At 35.2% G+C, this 20,476-nt stretch overlaps 5 protein-coding genes across 5 annotated transcripts; all 5 read left to right on the forward strand.

Annotated features, from left to right (window-relative positions):
- Positions 1-443: 443 nt before the first annotated feature.
- Positions 444-1,827, forward strand: LOC102582031 (uncharacterized). Its single transcript, XM_006342988.2, has 3 exons — positions 444-631; positions 718-780; positions 1,451-1,827. The coding sequence occupies exons 1-3, from the start codon at positions 560-562 to the stop codon at positions 1,652-1,654; spliced, it is 339 nt and encodes a 112-aa protein (XP_006343050.1). The 5' UTR covers positions 444-559; the 3' UTR covers positions 1,655-1,827.
- A 746-nt stretch (positions 1,828-2,573) lies between these two features.
- On the forward strand, positions 2,574-6,292 carry LOC102582355 (nuclear pore complex protein NUP35). The gene is made up of 4 exons (XM_006342989.2): positions 2,574-2,755; positions 2,972-3,570; positions 4,946-5,057; positions 5,691-6,292. Exons 2-4 carry the CDS (start codon positions 2,984-2,986, stop codon positions 5,997-5,999), a joined length of 1,008 nt encoding a protein of 335 aa, XP_006343051.1. The 5' UTR covers positions 2,574-2,755; positions 2,972-2,983; the 3' UTR covers positions 6,000-6,292.
- A 570-nt stretch (positions 6,293-6,862) lies between these two features.
- LOC102582702 (CASP-like protein 3A1) lies at positions 6,863-8,708 on the forward strand. The gene is made up of 3 exons (XM_006342990.2): positions 6,863-7,176; positions 8,061-8,196; positions 8,322-8,708. Exons 1-3 carry the CDS (start codon positions 6,926-6,928, stop codon positions 8,538-8,540), a joined length of 606 nt encoding a protein of 201 aa, XP_006343052.1. The 5' UTR covers positions 6,863-6,925; the 3' UTR covers positions 8,541-8,708.
- An 861-nt stretch (positions 8,709-9,569) lies between these two features.
- On the forward strand, positions 9,570-10,620 carry LOC102583034 (mavicyanin-like). The gene is made up of 2 exons (XM_006342991.2): positions 9,570-9,874; positions 10,206-10,620. The coding sequence occupies exons 1-2, from the start codon at positions 9,697-9,699 to the stop codon at positions 10,559-10,561; spliced, it is 534 nt and encodes a 177-aa protein (XP_006343053.1). The 5' UTR covers positions 9,570-9,696; the 3' UTR covers positions 10,562-10,620.
- A 757-nt stretch (positions 10,621-11,377) lies between these two features.
- LOC102577751 (ruBisCO large subunit-binding protein subunit beta, chloroplastic) lies at positions 11,378-16,851 on the forward strand. The gene is made up of 15 exons (XM_006342992.2): positions 11,378-11,467; positions 12,478-12,722; positions 12,822-12,947; positions 13,234-13,371; positions 13,466-13,561; positions 13,687-13,929; positions 14,034-14,268; positions 14,354-14,523; positions 14,603-14,680; positions 14,779-14,850; positions 14,953-15,057; positions 15,181-15,273; positions 15,362-15,454; positions 16,272-16,395; positions 16,539-16,851. The coding sequence occupies exons 2-15, from the start codon at positions 12,492-12,494 to the stop codon at positions 16,550-16,552; spliced, it is 1,818 nt and encodes a 605-aa protein (XP_006343054.1). The 5' UTR covers positions 11,378-11,467; positions 12,478-12,491; the 3' UTR covers positions 16,553-16,851.
- The last annotated feature ends 3,625 nt before the right edge of the window (positions 16,852-20,476 follow it).

The following is a 20,476-nucleotide window of genomic DNA, read 5'->3' on the forward strand; positions in this document are numbered from 1 at the left end:
AAATATATTATCTTATCGAAATGAGTAGTTTTTTCCATTGGCCCAAGTCGGGACCGGATGAAAATATTATCTTAGAGAGAATATTAATTTATCGAGTATTAATTTAGTGAGGTTTTACTGTATATGTGATAATTCGTTTTACGAAACAACATACTCACTGAAATTTTACAAGTGTGATTTGTTTTCGAAAGACCCAAGTATATCAATGGGTAATTATTTTTTTCCCAATGTATATATTTACTCCTCAACTAACCAATTAAAAGGAGATGACATTGAACTCGTGAAGGCCTTGTTCTTCAAACAAGTCCATCATCTCATTTTCAATATCCAGTTCATCCTCACGAGATGTAAATGCATTACAAGACTTTTTGCCTCAATTCTCCACCTCAAGTTTCACCAATAAAAAGACTCCCTAAGCAATATAGCATATGATAATAGTACTATTTAAGAGTCACAAGAACATGTTCATCTTAAGTAGTAATTATTTTGTGATGGGCAGTGGCCTATTACTAGTATTACCTTTGCATGCCGTTGTTGAGTTTTTATCCATTTATTCTTCATGGCTAACTTTTGCTGTTCCATTGAGATGGAGCCTAAGACATTGAGCCAAGGTCAACTCAACCTTGCCCGAGTAATGCTTCTACCTCAATCTTCTAAATTTGTTGATTTTACTACTTACTATCATTTATTTATTTTATGATAATGATAATGATGCAGGAAGTTGCTGTTGACATAGTACAAAATACACAATCAGACGAAGCATCAAATCTATTTCTAGAGGTATATATGCAACTATCGCATTTATTTACTTTGCTAATTTAGACAGTGAAAATTCATCCTTCAAATTAGTAGGGATCATAACAATTACTTCACCACTTTTTAGTTCTGCCTTTGAAAAATATATAGTTACGGTTATGGAATTTCAAAAATCAGGTGAAACTCTATGATAATGTCCTGAGATGTGAAAATAATGTTTATTATTTACTCAACCAAAGCTCCACGCTAGGCCAGCCTAGAGGGGTGAAGCTAGTATAGAGCTTATATGACTTCGACCGAAACTAGTAACTTTAGACCAAATATTATATATATTTGTCTTAAGAAATTCATTAAACATGTAGACATTATTCAATCTAGATCCATAAATTTCAAATTCTGACTCCACCTCTTAATAACAGGCATACTCAACATTGATTGAGCCAAGAATAGTCAAAAGTCTAACTCTTATAAGACCTCAAGCATAACTCAATTTAAGAATCTAGCTCATGAGCGAATGATCATGCATATATAAGGAGCCAGCCATTGACTCAACTCAAATTATATATGTATAAAGTAGTAGTAGTGTTAATTAAAGTTACACATGTAATGCTAATTTTAGTGAGTGATTTTTCTTTTTTTCTTTGAATGTGTGACCACATGATCTGAAAATGTAAATGGTACCATTTATATATAGGGAGGAAAGGCAGTTGTTCAAATAAAGGAAGCTTTAGTGGTAATTGAGGAAGCAGAATCAGTTGTAGAAGAAGATTGCATTGGGAAAGCAGTGAAAACAAACGTGATGATCGAGGCATCCTGTCAATGCGCGTACCCGTCGGCGATAACTGACGACTCGCCTGACCAATCTAAGTTCAAGGAACCACTCTCTGCTCCCTTTTGATTTCTAACTTACTCCATCATATCCAAATAAACAGATCATCTTCTTCTTGTTTAGTTATTTACCTCTGTAATTTTATTTTATTTGTTTTGGAGTCTAACTAATTCAGATTTGCATCGTGTAACCGCTTAAGACATCTAATGAAATAGAAAGTGCTACTATTAGGATTTTTATTTTCATTTCAACGGCTCGAATATGACATTTCTTCGTCCCATTATAACTCTGATGGTAGTGTAACGTCATATGATTCATCGGCATTCAAGTGTAAAGGGGTCATAGTATTTCGGTGTAGTATTTCAAATCGTAAATTATATATAGTTTCCATTGCCCCAATTGCAGACTTCCAGTAGTAGTAGTTTTTTTTTTCTTTTTTTAAGAACGTAACATGTTCCCACTAGTAACTTTTTTTTTTTTTAGAATGTAGCATTTTTCCACTAGTAGCCTGTAGCTTAACCACACCAAAGATTGTGGTGTTGTGACAATGATGATGCCGTGATTTTTATTATAACCTCGCACGAATAAATCAAAAGGAATTTAACATATACTATATATTTATAAAAATAGTGTAGTCAAATTTAAGAAGTATCATTTTTCACTAGCTAATTTTTTGGTCCTATTTGGCTCCGCCTTATAGTGGTAAGTACTCCTTCTTAGTTAAAGATTTTAGGTTCAAATAGTTACTTTGGTAAAATTATTTTATCCCAAAATTAAAACTTTTTTATGCGAATTCGAATTGATGGTAGGTAGCCCAACGGGGATAATGTTGTGGGAGTATTTTGGAGAAATGGATTATTTGATGGTTTTAGGGCTTTAAGGGTGTTGTACCAAATTGCTTGATAGACGTACGTATCTACAAGAAGACGAAGAAAAGGTTTAATTACCCTCTGTATTAATAGTGGACCAAAAAGCCCTGGCACAATTTAGTTCGGTGTTCAACCACAAGGACAGTAAGAGTCATTTGGTTGAAAGCCACCGCTGGCGTTGAGTTAACGCCTTTATTTGAATTCACACAGTATTACAATTCTAGGGTTTTTCGTTCTCGCGCTCTGCAACCTAAAACCCCCCATTTTCAAATCTCAGTTCCTCGTCTTCCAATACATCCAGGTATTCTCCTTTCTCTCTGCGTAATCAATCTATTGCAAACTTTGAGTTATGTTTAAATAATCGAATTTTGAATGCGAGTTTTGCAAATTGTATAAGTTCAATACAACAAATTGAATGTATTTCGTTTTTTCTCAGATAGGTTATTTACACGCACCAGCATATCCTGTAGTTTCGTTAGTTAATGTTCAATCTCTGAGAATTTGATTATATCTTTAGGACTGAGAGAGAATGAGTACAGCAGTGCGAACCCCGAAAACTGGAAGACAATCATTGTTCTTCCAGGATTTAGCTACGCCTATTTCTTCCCGGAAATCTGGGTCGAAATTTAATACACCAGGTCAGGTAGCAGCTGTTTCTGCTTTATGGCGTGAGAATTTTGCCAGCTCAGATCTGCCACCACCGCCTGTATTTACCCTTGAGGATCGATCGGATGTCTCTCCGGAATCGGGGATTCCTGACTATATTACTTCGCCAGAAATCAAGTCGGACCCTAGAACGCCGGTCCTAAATTCAGGAAGGGAATTTTCAACACCTAAGAGTAAGTCTGAGGCAAGCACTTCATATGCATTGATGGGTAAGCAGCAACAACAGAGTCAGCAAAGCCCCTTGCCAAGTTTGACATGGTGGTCACCCACAAAGGGTAGTGGTAGTGCTGAGCAGGATGACAAGGGAAAAGGTTCACCAGTAGAAGGCGTCGTTCATCCTGGTGCTTTGATAACCTTACCTCCACCAAGGGAGGTTGCAAGGCCAGAGATCAGGAAGAACTCAATCCCTGTGGGCAACCTCAATGAGGAAGAATGGGTCACAGTTTATGGGTATGCCTATATCTTTCCTACTTTATATATGTCCTTCCACTTATGTTCCTGATAGTAGTAGGTGTATTTAGAACTCCTTGATGCCACACAATAGTCATTTTTTGCTGGTAGCTTCATTAGGGTAACTTCTAGTTCAAGCTGTTGCATTGTAAAGTATGTTGCTAACCACCCATTGTTATTATGTCTTCCTGTTTCTTTTCCTTACTTTTTGTTTCCTCCTTCACTAGGAGTTGTCATTACTTTCTGCTAGAATCAGATGGTATCTGTGTTATTTTTCATGGCAGGGTCTTGAGGATATCCTTTGCGGTTAGCCAAGTCATTATCTAAGGTTCCCTCTGGATGGAGAATTTTAGATTTTAGGGGGTCCAAATTCATAAATATTATAAATTTGAAGGTTTGAATTTAGAATACGTGCTATCAAATGTTTTTTTTGACTCATTTGATATGTGAATCTAAGTGAAGGCTTACAAGGCATGTGATTTGTGTTTCTATTTCAGATCTATTTTTTTCTGAAGTATATCTGAACAAGTGAAACTGATATGAATTTGGAAGACCTGACCATATTGCTCCATCCAAAATTGGCCTTAAAAGACCAAGAAACAAAACAAAAAAACAAACAACATACCCAGTGAAATCCCACTAGGTGGGGTCTGGGGAGGGTAAAGTGTACGCAGACCTTACCACTACCTCGTGGAGGTAGAGAGGCTGTTTCCGGAAGACCCTTAGCTCAAGTGTAACTAAAAGACCAAGAAACATTGATGTAAAAGAACATGGAGACTAAAATGGAACGTTATGTTTATGCAATAACTTGCTTTCTTCATCCTTCCATGTGATAGATGCGCTTGAAAAATAAGAGGAGCTTTGATACATTCTTGCTTGTGTTTCGAGTCTTGCTTGATGTGCTGAGTTTATTATTGAAATGAGCAAAGTGCCCTTATTGGAATACCTTTTCCTGGTGATATTGGGAAGGGTAGATGTCTCAAGGCTCTAACGATGTAGTGGCAATTGATTCTTTACTTCCTTCTTGTGAATAATCCTCTTCTCCTCACGCCTACCCAGAAATTAAGAGCAAAGGATATAAGTATATAGTTTTGGAGGGAAAACCAGCTCTACTCCTCTAGAATCCACTTTCTGTTTATTTTGCATCACAGAATGTTCATGAAGGGGATCAGCTTTAGTCGTCTAAGCTAGGTTAACTGCCTACAGAGTTTCAGGGTAGATGTATGGATACAATTTTTATGATCTATGTGTTCCTTTCAGTCTCTTTGAGTTATTCTATAGGGACCCTAATTTCTGTACTTCTCACATTTTGCTTGCCATTTTTCTTTATTTTTGGTCTTCCACTTATCATTTACCTTTTGAGTGTTATGTGCAGGTTTTCCCCAATTGACACCAATTCAGTTTTAAGGGAATTTGAGAAATGCGGTGTCATTTTGAAACACATTCTGGGCCCCCGAGATGCTAACTGGATGCACATTCTCTATCAGGTATTTCATATACCTATAAACTTGTCATCATGTTCAGATTCTGTTGTACATGCTTGTGTAGTCATACTGTCTTAAGGGCCTATTTGGTATTTGTATTGCCCTGGGTGGTTATGTGGTGTGGGTACCGTGATGTTTAGTGCCAGTTAACACTTACTTGCCACCACTAAAGTGTACCAGGACAAGGTCTCCGTTTCTTCTTCATTATTTTGCTTCCCTCACCCCTCATAAAATTTATTCTGTATTTTTTAACCCTTTTGTCCTGTTCTCTTATCTTCCTCTCCAACTGACTTATCCTTCCTATGAGCTTAATTTAAACCCCTTTTTAGAAGTCTGCTATCCCTGTGTTTGTCTCTGTAGCTGGGACTGCTGGTGTGACCCGACCTTACCCAGTGTCTTTTTTTTGGATTGATTTCTACCTGTGCTGTGAAGCCAACAAATAGTGTGGCCACTTGCAATGCCCCTGATATGTAATATCTCTTTGCAGGATATGTTTTTTTTTAAAAGAAAAAAAAATTGTCCACGGTATTTATTTTTCTTTGTGCGATCTTTTTTGCTGTCAATGACCCTAGTCTCCTGGAAGGTAAAAATATTTCATGACCATAAAGCCGTGACTTATTCTCTTTTATGGTGCAGAATCGTGCTGATGCTCAGAAAGCTCTTAACAAGAACGGTATGCAGATAAATGGAGTTCTTATGATTGGGGTGAAACCAGTGGATCCAACACAACGTCAGGCACTGGATGATAAGCTCAACAAGCAGGGATTTATACCTTTACCGCATGCTCCAACCAGTAAAAGCAATGACCCGACTCCGTTTAGAACCTCCTCTCAACCTTATTATCTCCAAAATGGCAGCAATAGTGCAAAGCAATCATCTGGATCTGTTGCCACCCCAGCAAGATCCGTTGTGTCTAAAATTGTGGACTTAATGTTTGGTGTCTAATCTTCCATGCTTCTTGTTATTCTTCCTCCCATGCTTTTGTGTCATTTCTACTCAATGATGTCAAATATCATAGTTGATTCATCCGGAATGCATATTGACTCCAAACAACAGTTGAGTCATGAGTCTGTGATTCGTACTCCCTTCTCCTCCATTGTCTTCTCTATTTCATCTTCAAATGCTTGTTCATGATGTATTTGTATCGATGTGAGCAAAAGACTGATCCTTTCATATTTTGGGGAAAAAAACGGTGTTGTAATGCAGATATAGAGAAATTTACCTTTCCTTTGCATCTTTCTGTCAGTTTTGATGAGTGGAGATTTTGGGAGCGGTAAATGCTTGGTATGAAATCAAGGTCTTGCATAGCTGCGTGTTCTAAAATTTTGGGCTGGTAATGTCTTGGCCAAGTAATTTGGTGGGTTCTCTCGTATTTTAGTTATTCATTACTAATAGTGTTTAATAGTTAATGATGACTTTTTATTGCCAACGAGATGATGGACATAATTGTTACACGGTGGTTTAAAAACATGCTTTGAATTCATGTATTTATTGGTTTATGGGAGATGACAAAAAAAAAATGAAAATATAAGTGTATTCTCAAAGTGAACAATTAATTAGGAACAGATGAGTATTATAATATTGCGTTCGTAATCAAATTAAGTAATGCCTCTCTTGCTCCCGTGACTTGGAGTGTAGAGCCCTCTTGTAGCTTTTTTATTGTATGACCAAAGAGAACAAAAACGTCAATTATCACTGTTCATTCACGGACACTTCCTTGACTACTTCGTCCTACCTATACTCGCCACGTGTTAATTTCTCACGTTCTCTGACCCCACTGCTCGCTTTCTTACGATTCAAAAAGAAAATTCTCTCTAAAACAGAGGAGATTGAGCAATTGGAACAAAACTAAATACTAGTGTATTGAGGAGATGATCAACGGCAAAAATCCACCGGATGTAGGAATTCAGCTGCCGGAGTCAAAGATGGAGATGGATAGTCCACTGGACGGAAATGTTAACGGGAAAGCTGAAGTGATGCAAGTAGTCCTACGGGCATTGTGTCTTGTGACTTCAGTCACAGCTCTATCACTTATGGTGACTGCCGAACAAGCTTCTACCATCACTGTCTTGGGCTTTAATATACCCTTGCACTCCAAGTGGTCCTTCTCTCATTCCTTCGAGTAAACATCTCTTACCCTATTTTATGTTATCTCTAATAGCTTAAGCTTTTAAATGAGACGCTCACACAATTCAACATATACAAATTTGTGGGCGTTGTAGAAATTCATGAACTTCAAATTTTCAATCTGCATCTGTTGATGTCTATGTTGTTGATGTACTGGACTGGTAACCCTATGAACTTTAGGGCATTGTCTTGTTAACAATTTTTCCTAAGCTTTTGAGTAGGTGACTTGTTTTGATATTATTGTTCCTTTTTCTTTTTTTTTTTGAATTTTGAAATGACACTTCCAGTCCTGAAAATTAGTAGTACGTGCAATATCAGGTAATGTACTTGCATATATCTTGTTTTTGTTTGCAATAGCAGGTAATGAACAAATCACAACAAAAGGCCCGTGAGTAGAATTTTAATATTCTGTTTTCTGACACTAATGCAAACTAGTACAGAGAATCTTCTTCCTTTTTAGTTCTTGCAATTATTTCTTGGGCTTACTTATTTTATTTTTTAAGGGGTAATTGGGAGTAGGCAAAGGGAGAATGGGGAGAGGATCACGAGTAGCCAACTATCTGAGCCACTTAGATTTCCCTGGGTTTACTTAGTTCATTCTCCTCTCAAGCATTTATTGTCTTCAATTATAGATGCTTATTATATATGTATCCCGTAAAATTCATATAATTTTAAGGGGAAATGGGGAGGGGATTACAATGCAACCCTTACAGCCTCACCAATAAGGTGGGGGTTCAGGTAACCAACCAACTGAGCTACTGAAATCCCCCTTAAATTCATATAATCAGTGGGAGGATGTGATTCAATAATTTCTATAGTATAAAGTGCACATCTTGGATGATCAGAGAAGTTCTGAGTTATTTGAAATTTACTGATCAGGTACCTGGTTGGCATCTCAGCTGCTGTTGCACTTCATTTAATACTTCAGCTACTTATCAGTGGATCAAGACTTGTACGAGGATCACCTACTATTTCTTCGCGAAATCACGGATGGCTTATTTTTGCTGGAGATGAGGTACAGATTTGATGTTTAAGCGTTCACTGTAAAAGGATATAATTAGCACCTCTCTAGTTGCACTTGTTCGGTTGCCAATAATTGCTTATAACAGTAACACTATCTGATTGTTTTTGTTACTATAGGTTTTTGCATTGGCGCTGATGAGTGCTGGATCGTCTGCATCAAGTGTTTCCAGTTTGAATCACTCAGGGATTCGACATACAGCTCTGCCAAATTTCTGCAAACCCCTGCATCATTTTTGTGACCGTGTATCCACTTCAATAGTCTTCACTTTTTTCAGCTGCTTTCTGCTTGCCATTTTAGTTGTTCTTGATGTACGTTGGCTGTCGTCTAAGCACTAGACTTATTTGCTTTACTTAATCTCAATGCAAGTGATTTATGTTGTAAACCTTATTAGGTGAATTTGTGGTCATTGCAATGGCCCTTGATTTCTTGATTCATAACATAAATGTGGCCACTAGAAACTCACCGCAGCTCAACGTTTTAGATCAAGATTTTTTTTTGGTGAATTATATACATTGTGCTTATTTCGTTCATTGCTTCTTGTTGAAGTGTGTTTATTATCATAATCATTTTGTATTTGAATACATAAAGAAACGAAGCTCTAATCATATCAAGATATTATTTATAGCCAACTATATACTAATAAGTATTTTAAAAAGTTTAAGGTTTCTATGTTCGAGTTCACAGTAAAATTGAAAACTTTGACTTGATAGAAGATTAGACTTTTATGAAATTATGTTGAATTCAATGTTCAACAGTTTTCTACCGCAGATTTCTAGTTTCTACCTTACCAATTAGACTATAAACATACTGGTCCGTTCTATTTTAACTGTTGTTTTAATTTTTTTTAAATTGAAAAAAATAAAAATACAAGGTAAAGTATATGCTACGCCTATTTATTAGTAAATGTTTTTTTGAAAGTTTTGCCCATTTTGGACTTGAATTTCTAAAGTGAAACTTGTTTTGAGATATTTTTTTCAAGCTAAAAAGGATAATTAAAATAAGATGGAAGGAGTAGAAAATTACAAAGTTTTTCTCCTTTAAAATACGTCTCAACGGAAATATGAATGTTCAAATTTGTGCTCAACACTTGTTATAGATAAATGATTTGAACAGATGAGAACTAATTAATCCCTAAAAAGATGGGAACAATTGAAATAAGGTGGAAAACAAAAAACAATACAAACATTTTTTTTTAGAGACGTTTTTATTCATCAATTAACAGTTACAAAACATGACCAAGTCAACAAGAAAAACTTAAGTGGACCTCCCACGACCCCTCTCCTCTAAACACTATAACTTCCACGTTCACCACGTTACTGCATCCTTTGCTATCAATTTTTTTTTTCTTAAATAGCTTCATTATTGCACAGAGTTAAACCACATAGCAAAGTGAGAAATTTTCTAAAGCTCTCAAATTTCCACATTGCTTCACTGCATTACATACACTAACAGCAATTAGCAATATTAGTTCACTCTTGAGGAAGACAAACAATGGGTTCAACTTTCTTCTACACTACTCTTTGTTTCATCGCGCTTACCATTGTTGCTTCCTCCGCCGAGGAATTCAAAGTTGGTGATGCTGTGGGTTGGCGTCAGCCAAGCCAGAATGAAACAGATCTCTATAATCATTGGGCTTCAAACAAGAAATTTCATATCGGTGATTCACTTCGTAAGTCATTAATATTCACTCAATTGTATTATTACTATGTAATTATTCCGTTTCCTCTTCAATGTACGTATCATGCATAATAATTCAGTCTCAAATTTGAGACTTCGGATTAAGTTCATGGTTTCGTTATTCACCACACTCCTGGGTAATGGCAATTAGTTCCAGGTAAAAATTTATTGAGTAGTTACTCAAATCAATAATTTCGTGTTACATGTTCAAATTACTCTCTTATTTCTATAATAAATTAACATTCCTTTGATGTAAATATCGAGTACTGATAAATTTTTGTGAACAGAAAGTAAAATATGTGACATGATTTATCTCGGTACAGGTTTTGAGTACAGGAATGACTCGGTTATTAAAGTGGGCAAATGGGAATTTTATCATTGCAACAGAACTCATCTAGCCTCGGCCGGTAAAGACGGCACCAGAACTGTGAATCTCAACAGGGCCGGCACGTTCTACTTCGTGAGCGGCGATCCGGAACATTGTAAAAACGGCCAGCGTTTAGCCGTTGAAGTTCTCCCACTACATCCAATTTCGGAATCTCCACCGCAACCATTTTCTCAGGCGCCGGCGCCATCGCCGCTCTCAATCTCGGCGTCGGTTTCTTCAGCAGTTCCGTTGGCGTTCATTTCGGCGTTGTTGATTTCGGTTATTGTTGTAGCTGTTGCTGGGTTAGCATGAGCCCCTGTTATTGTGGTTTTCATTTTTCTACTTACTAAGAATATTTAGGTTAGTTATTTAGCTTGTTTAGTTTCATGCATTATGATTTGGCTTAGTTTAATTAGAATGTTCTATCGATTTCAATTTTTCACATTGGATTTATGGCTCATTTTGAATTTATTATGTATGGAAACACATCAATTCTTAATGGGAATTTATATACTAATGTCTATTTTAGTAATATTTTTTAAAGTGTGTCTTCATTGCGTATGGTAAGTCAATCTCTTCATATTTCATTAATTTCTATCCTTTCAACTTTCAAGGATACAATTTTTTTGCATAGATAGATTATGTATTTGACTAAAATATGTATCTCCTTATTATCATGAAATTAATTTTTTTGTTAAAAATATTCAAATTTTATAAATACACATGTGTGTAAATAAGTGGATGTTCATAAAGACTTTTATTTACGATAGCATAATAGCATCTCTAAGTAAACTTCACCCTCTATAAACTATAAAGGGACACTACGTGATAGAAGGACACATTGAAAGAAAATTACTTCTCTCCTCTTACTTTTCTCTTTTTTGTTTTCTTTTTAACTTTTAATATTTTATTTATAACAATATGAAAATAAATAAATTATGACCCATTTATTTTTTAGACTGAACTCGTATTAGTGTGCTACTCAAAAAGTTGGACAATATAAAGTATAAACGGACGGAGATGAAAATTTGAAGAAACATAAGGGACAATTTGCAAAGCACGATAACTACAAGGTTCTATAATGAAAATTTTCTTTTAAACTTTTAAGTTTGCAGTTTAAATATTGGAACTTCTAGAAAATTCCTTTTCAACGAAGCCTTATCTTCTCCCCTTGTGCTCTACCATTTCCACATTCACCCACTTTACGAGTGAGCTCAGGTACTCTTCCTCATTCTTCATCCTCTTTTGCCTTTTGTAATCCTATTTTCTGATTCTTATGCAAAAACATTAATGGAAAATGCATTCCTTTCTGTTTGAATCTCAACTACTCCATTAATTGCCTTTAATTGGAACTGCGATTTTGCTACTGTATAGATTTATCCATTATTGTTTGAACTGAGACTCTGCATTTTGCTGTGTTAATTCTGAAAACGAAATCTCGAGCTTTATTGTGCTTGTTCCATTTTAATACTCAATAATTTGTCAAGGCAATTCGCTATCTAATAGCACTTCAACTAATAACTGAAAAATATTGATTACTAATGTTTTTCTCAATCGTTTTAATTAAGACTGTAATTTAACAATAAGCTTGAGAAACAAGCATGATTTGTGATAACTTTTAGGATTTAAAAAGTCCGTAACTTTAGTTTGTTAGCTCTCCTTATATAGGTAGGAACTCCTTGAAGTGTAACACTTATTGGACCTGTAATGATAATTTTGTGTGTGTGTTACCGAAAAAGTTTTGCTCTTGGATTGAGCATTTCGATGAGCACTTATGCACGTCATTTGTTGTTGTTTTCATTCAGAAATTTCATTGAAGGTTGTGATATATTCTTTTAAAGGTCTGCCACACAATTTTTTCTTGAGCTTGTCTTGCTTTCAAAGGCTCTTCTGCAGTACACCCTGATGGATTCCAAAAGACTGTAGGTTGAATCTAGATGCCGATAAGCCCAACAATCCATGCGCCATGCCTTAGATTTTTAAGTCGAAGCCTGTCTGCTTGCATCTCTTTATTTGTCCATAATCTATGCACTTGTTTCTACCAATTCCTGTTGTCAAGCATACCAAATATGACCTACCGATACATGAAGTCACGCTATCAGTAGTACCTTCTTGGTAATCCAAGAATGTGCTTGTGTTTGAACAATCAGACCTTCAGTGTGTTTGATTTCAATGAATTGGACTCTTTTTTATATACTTTTCTGAGGCAATGATGCCCTATGCTGCAGGTCTTTTGTGGAGCATGGCTGCTACGTTTACCTCAGTGTGTTCAATTGCTTCCACAAACCAGACAGTTGATAAAAAATTCATCAATTCTTCTGAAACGTTATCTTCATTCTCTGGGATATCTTTGACTTCATTAGGGGGCAGGAGAAAGAATAAAGTTTTAAAGAAGAGAAATGATTCCAAGATCCAGGCTATGGCCAAGAAGTTACACTTCAATCAGGATGGTTCTGCCATCAAGAAGTTGCAAGTAAGCTTGATAGGAATTTTTAATTGATTTCTCTTGTATGGACACCTCATCCTTTTGTACCTATTTAATTCTCGTCATTCCTTTGCCTTCAAAATTCAGGCAGGTGTTAACAAGCTTGCAGATCTAGTAGGTGTAACTCTTGGTCCAAAAGGAAGAAATGTAGTTCTTGAGAGCAAATATGGATCTCCGAAAATTGTAAATGATGGTGTTACTGTGGCCAGAGAGGTAAACTTCCGAAAACTCCGCATCTGATTTTCTTCTGGCACTCAACTGTCAAATGCTATGTGTTTGTTGACTTGTCGAAGAGAAATATGTTGTACTTACCATGATCAGCACTGGAATTGATCTTTGTTATTTCTTCTGTATATTATTCACAAATTCATTTTTAAATGGTGTACTCCTTTAGTAGATATTGTTATTACACTTAAAATGCTGTATTTCGGTCCTGTTGGTATGGTTGAACTATGCAGAAATAGATATGTTGTAATGTATGCTCTGAATTGCTCAATAGGTTGAACTAGAAGACCCTGTTGAGAATATTGGCGCAAGTTTGGTGAGACAAGCTGCATCAAAGACAAATGACTTGGCTGGGGATGGAACAACTACATCCGTTGTTTTGGCACAGGGGCTCATAACTGAGGGTGTTAAGGTTTGTAAGAAGTTGCTTTCAATTTTGCAAGCTATTTCAAGATTTTGATGGTGTTAGGGATTTGATAATAGCTTCCTTAATACTGGTTATTCAGGTTGTTGCAGCTGGTGCAAACCCTATTCAGATTGCCAAGGGCATCGACAGGACCACCAAAGCCCTGGTTTCTGAGCTAAAAAATATGTCAAAAGAGGTGAAAATTACAAAAGTCTATGTTAAATTTTACTTATGATTCAGTACAGCTGCATCAATTTTTCAAAACTTTACTTCGTTTGGAACAACTATTATTATTTTTGAAAGTTGCTGATAACCTTTTAGGTCGAGGACAGTGAACTAGCAGATGTAGCTGCGGTTAGTGCAGGAAACAACTATGAAGTAGGAAATATGATAGCAGAAGCCTTGAGTAAAGTGGGTAGGAAAGGTGTAGTGACTCTTGAGGAAGGACGGGGTTCTGAGAACAACTTATTTGTTGTGGAAGGCATGCAATTTGACCGTGGCTATATCTCTCCATACTTTGTTACAGACAATGAGAAGATGGTAGCTGAATATGAAAACTGCAAGGTATGATGTACCATGACAATTTGTCTTGCATGCTATCTTTAAAAAAACTCTTCCTGGATATGCTAAAGAATGTGTTGCTGACAACTAGTTTTAAAAAAAATCAGCTGCTTTTGGTAGACAAAAAGATAACAAATGCAAGGGATTTAGTCAATGTTTTGGAAGAAGCAATCAAGAACGGATACCCAATATTGGTAATCGCTGAAGACATAGAGCAGGAAGCTCTAGCCACACTGGTTGTGAACAAATTAAGAGGAGCATTGAAAATTGCTGCTCTTAAAGCTCCTGGTTTTGGAGATCGAAAAAGCCAATATCTTGATGACATTGCTATCCTTACTGGAGGTCTGTCCATAATGAAGTGATCTCACTGTTCAACGAAAGCTATGTTTACATATAAAGTAAATTTAATTATGCAATATGCACTCAGGTACTGTCATTCGAGAGGAGGTTGGTTTATACCTAGACCAGGCTGGAAGTGAGGTCTTAGGGAATGCTGCCAAGGTGGTTTTATCAAAGGATTCGACGACAATTGTTGGTGATGGTAGTACACAGGATGCAGTGAGCAAAAGAGTCGCGCAAATTAAAAGACTTCTTGAGGTAGAACTTTGACTTATATTTTCTCATGCCAGTCAATTAATTGCCCTTTTCACAAAACAATGTTGGGCTGTCCATGCAGGAAGCTGAACAAGACTACGAAAAGGAAAAATTGAATGAGAGAATTGCAAAACTCTCTGGGGGTGTTGCCGTTATTCAGGTCAGTTGATGATTCACTTATTTTAGGATGATATCTTTTTCGTTGTCGTAATTCAAAGTATACTCTTCTTGCCGTAATTTGGGATTATGAAATATCAGGTTGGTGCACAAACTGAAACAGAACTCAAAGAAAAGAAATTGAGAGTAGAGGATGCACTCAATGCGACAAAGGTTTGTTCAAGTGTCTATGCAATTATGGCCATTCTTTCAATTTGAATTTGCCAACCACTATTATCTTACAGTGGTAATGAAATTGATCTTTGGTAACCATAGGCAGCTGTTGACGAAGGTATTGTAGTTGGTGGTGGATGCACCTTATTGCGGCTTGCTGCCAAAGTTGAAGACATTAAAGGAACTCTTGATAATGATGAACAAAAGGTATTACTTTTATTTAGTTCATTGAGGAAGATTCCTTGTACAGTTGTACCAAGATTATTTGCATATGTTAATGTTAATTTTCTGAAAGCGGGGATGGCACTAATTCAGTTTTCAATACTGCAGATTGGAGCTGATATTGTCAAGAGAGCTTTGCGCTACCCTATGAAGTTAATAGCCAAGAATGCTGGTGTTAATGGAAGTGTTGTGATTGAGAAGGTATAACAATATTGAAATGGGTTTACTGTTTATGTTGCATTGTATGAGAGTTCAAAGATACATTGACTGGTTTTACTATCATTCTCAGGTGTTGTCCAATGACAATCCAAACTATGGTTATAACGCGGCCACCGGAAACTATGAAGATTTAATGGCTGCTGGTATAATTGATCCTACAAAAGTAAGTATCTTGAAGTCTCAAGGGAAACAAATGCCGAAGTGACGTGTAGATAGTTTCAACAATATGCATGTTAGAGTGGGTTAGAGACTTAGAGTCCCACATTGGTTGGGGAATGGACAAATGATTTACTTATATGGATTTGGGTATTCCTCCCCTCATGAGCTAGCTCTTGGGGTTGAGTTAGGCTCAAGTGTTATATCTTTTGTGCCATGTATTCTCAAAGTCATGTCCGTAAACATTTCATCTTATGTTCTTAGTAATCATAGAACTGAATATGTCGTAATTCTCTGCCAATAAGGTCTCCTTCCAGTCTTCTTAGAAATTGATCTCTAATTTATGAAGTGATTAAAGGATGACCCTTGTTGTCAAAATCAATATTTGTTACTTTAAACTATGTATATCTGATCTTTTATTGTTCTTAGACACATAACCTGTCAAATCTGATTTGTATCAACTGTGTTACAATTGTAACACATCAAAAGTTTTGACATTTCATTTTTCATTTCTTTGTATTTGGACATCTACCAAGAGTTGGTGGACGACCAGTGATCGGCAATTAAATATCTACTCTTTTTCCTTCTTGTTTTTGTAATTAGGCATCTAGGAGATTCTTTGTCTATGTTGAAAAAAATAATACAATGGGTGGCTTGTGTTGTGAGAATTCAAGTATCTGTTCTTTTTCTCCTTGTTTTTGTGATTCATCGATAAATGACTTCCAGGGAATTCTTATTTTCAATCCTAAAGGTTTCGCTCTCGATGTTTTCATGTTGCTTCTCATTGTTTACGGAAGCTAAGGGTTGCATGTTGTGGAAATTAGGTGGTAAGATGTTGCTTGGAGCATGCTGCTTCAGTTGCAAGGACCTTTTTGACATCAGATGCTGTGGTCACTGAGATCAAGGTGCCTGAACCTGCAGTTGCTGGGAACCCAATGGACAATTCAGGTATTAACCATAGAGGCCAACCATCCCCCCCACCCCCCCTCCTTTCTGATTCTACCATAGAGGCCAACGATAGACAACCTTAGATGCATTTGAATGAACGAGTTTTTTGAACTAATACTTTCTTTTATTTTGATGTTAAATAGGCTATGGACCCTAGATTGTTTAAGAAGGGCTTGAGGACATGCTGAGAACTGGTATGCTGAAGCGCAATGCCGGTAAATTACGAATAATATGAATTAATTAGCAACGTAGAGTTTACTAGTTGATGAGTTCACATTTCCGAATAGCCAGTGTTTTTTATTGTTCCAAGTTGAAATTTTATGAGCGTAGGCTTTTCATGAGTGAGCCAAAATGGTGTAGTTTGCATTTTTGCAGTGATAGAAATGGTAAAATTAAAGTAACAATATTGTTCAAATTTATTCCTCTTGTTTTTTTTTTCTAGTGGAAATTATTACTTTACTTGATAAAAGATTAAAAAATTTCCCTTTTACGCTGGTGACGGTCCAAGTAGTCGATATTAACTTAACGTTACCAGCAAAAAACTCTAATCCAATGTTACTGCTTTCAGCTTGTAAGGGTAAAGGCCATGTTCAATAAATCATTATAATGTAGCATATACCATATATTGAGAAAATAACATAGTACTAGTTACAACATCACACCATTACAACAATGTACCCGGCACAGTGTAGTCACACAAGTGGGGCCTGGTGAAATGGTGTGTGTGCAGTCTTATTCCTACCTCGTGAAGGTAAGAGAAGTTGGTTACGATACTCGAGTAATATCTTTCTATTTAGGATCATGTCTTTGGTGAACTATAGGAGAGTCATGCATATCTTGTTTATCACCTCTCCCCCACACTTTTCTAGTCTACTTTTACCTCTCCTCATACCCATAAATCATAATAATCATATTCTTTCACACCTCCTCATTGAGGCATCTATGCATTTCGTCTATACATGTTTGAACCGTTCTCGTCTCCCTTATCACGAGGCTACTTTGACCTTGTTTCAAATACCTTCAATCTTAATATTTTCTCTTCTAGTTTGCTCACACATCTATCTCGATCAACCAGCACTTCGTCATAAATAGAAAATTTGAAAAGGATAGTTACCCCTACCTGACTTAAGTTTTCTTTTATGTTATATAGTAAAGTATACTGTGGACAAGAAATCATATAAATTTTATTATGTATAAGGCACAACTAATCCTAGTTGTATGAGGTTATTATTTTATTAATATTATATTTTGACCTGTGCGGGACCCATTCTTTATTTTCCATTTTGGCATTGTTTCTCTTTCTTACTTTTCACTTTCCTTCTTTTTCTCCTTTTTTGTTCTTTCCAAAATATAAATTAAAGTAATTTTTTTTTATAGAAAATATTTTTTAAAATGATTATTTTTATCATTAAACAACTACATAAAATATTAATAATTAAATTTTAAATTTTAAATTTTAAAAATATTATTAATAAAACTAGAGTTATGTGTATATATCAAACACATGTTACTAAATTACACATTAAGTATTTAGAAGTTATAAACATAGAAAGCATGGTTATGATTATTATTAGGTGTTTGACTATATAATTCATATATTTTTTAACTGTATTGAAATATATGCCTTAGAGTTGAAAATAGAGTTATGTTTTATTTTTGCAAAAAAAATATTCAAAATAATGTTCATATTATATATAAATACAATTTCAAAAGTGAAAGTGAGTTGAAAAAATACATTATACGAACATGTTTTTCAAATTTAAAATATTTCTTCAAAAATAAAAGGTTGTGTTTTAAATTTTCATGGTCAAAAATCAATTTTTAAATAAAGTGAAAAATTATTTTATAAATAATTTTTTATGCTTAAATGGATGGTAAAAGTAGAAGTTAAAAAAGACACGAAATATGAAGGTGAAATTTTTAAGTACAATAAATGAAAAATGAGAGAAAAAGAAATAAAAATAATTTTAGTGGTCGATTTTCATGACATAAGTGACCATTCAAATAATTAACTTGAATTTTTTTATGTTCATAGCCTTTAAGTGTAGGGACCTTAATTATATAATAATGAAAATTATAATTTGGAAAATAATATTCTATAAAACAAATAAGTATAAGAATAATAATTATTTTCATGCGTATAAACTGAAGGGAGAAAGTTGAACTGGTTTTAAAATAAAATTAAATAAAAAAAAACATAAAACGAGAGCAATGAAGAAAGAGAAGAAGAGTAAAAAAGAGAAACAAAAGGGCAAGAAGGAAAATAAAGTATGGGCCCATGAATCAGAATATAATGTTAATATAATAATCCCTCATACAACTAGTACTAGTACCTCATTCATAATAAATTTTTTCTCCATGTGTAGCAAATTGTCCGTGGTGTTGTGCAAGCTATCTGTAGAATATGTCATAATTTGTGTAAATTAATACTGTATATACCAAAAGAAGAAAAGAAGGCACCAATCTTTGGTATGATGATAACAGCTCACCAATAGTTGGTGCAAATAGGGATACATAGAACATTGGATAAAACGATGTTCTGCCGTACTGTGTGCTCTGGTCTGTTTTGTCCCCTGTTATGATTTGACTAGCCTATCTTACAATTCGACCTTTAATTTTTACTGGGATTACGACAGTTTCGAAGGGAGTACTGTTACCACCAACTGGTGAGAGTGTTTCACCCTTAACTAAAGGTCTCGGATTCAAGCTTTGGGTATGAAGAAAATTTTGTTAGGAGGACCACTTCTAAATGGACCCTGTAGTGCTGCGCAATTCGAATTTAGTCGGAGCTCCAATGTGAACTCTGAACACCGGTGGAAAATCAAAAAAGAAGGAGTACCGTTACCTATTCAGATAAGGTTGCAACTTGCATCTTCCGTTCTCTTATGACTTTTCTCAGTTAATTGAATTGGCTGTCTTCATTTTGAATGCTCTTATTATTTGATAAATTGCTTCTTTCTTTTATAAATGTCGTAAGAAACAGTGACTTTCTTGTTATGCACCCATATACCAAAGTTAGCGGCTTTAAAGATAAGGACAAGGATGGTGGGACATCCTCTGAATTTCTCATTGTATTATAAAAATAATTTATATTTGTCTTTTGTTATACTTATCATACTAAAATATCCCGGACATTAGTCCCCACTTCAATGCGATGATGTGGCATTAAGAACAAAGAAATTGAAGACTAGTAAGCAAAAGAAAATAAAAAAAAACAACTCCAAGGCTTCATTTTTCAGACACATCTCACCAAGAACTACATTTTTCTTCCCTAAAACCCTTTCACTGTAAAAACTTCATTACTGCAGGCAAGTCTACTGCTACGTGTTGTGCTCTTACCACTAGATCAAAGCTCAGGGAGAAAATATAAGAATATAAACTACTTTAGATGATACAAGGTCAAATTTTGACTATTTCCCCCTATGTTTATACTATGAGGATAACATCAAGTGCCAGAAGAGTTCAAGAATACCAAAAAAGGAAAAATGAAACATTGAGAGTGCATAATGTTTTTTGTCCTTTCTTTTATGTTGCATTTTGTTTCAGTATCTTTTTGGCTTAAAATTGAGGCGGTCTTGTGATTAGTACGACCAGTATTTTGGACTAAAATACTTCATATTCTTTCCACTATAATCGTATATTCTCCTCTTTGACATGATAGAAACAAAAAAAAGGAGCTGAAAAAAAATATACTATAAACAACACGCTACTAATTATAAAACATATTTTCTTATTTCTATAGTTTTATGCAGAAAGTAACTTTCCTAAAAAAAATATATACTATAAACTATATATGTTTTTTCAAAAATTTGACCAACGGAACATGAGGAAATAAAAAAAGTTTAGGTGAAAAAAGTTGAACGTATCAAAATGTGAAATGAGAATTAAAACGTGATTAGATTTGCTTTTGATAATTATTCTTTTGTTTTTGTTTAACCAAAGAAAAAAAAAGTCTACGTATGACTTCCGATTAGGAAACTTACATCTATGGCCAAGTCACAAAATCTTCTTTAATATGATGATGAAAAATGAAAAAAGTCTACGTAAAGGTGGTTGAATTGGTGTATCAGATGATATATCT

This window comes from Solanum tuberosum, unplaced genomic scaffold, assembly GCF_000226075.1.
Source record: "Solanum tuberosum cultivar DM 1-3 516 R44 unplaced genomic scaffold, SolTub_3.0 scf00040, whole genome shotgun sequence".
NCBI lineage: Eukaryota > Viridiplantae > Streptophyta > Magnoliopsida > Solanales > Solanaceae > Solanum > Solanum tuberosum.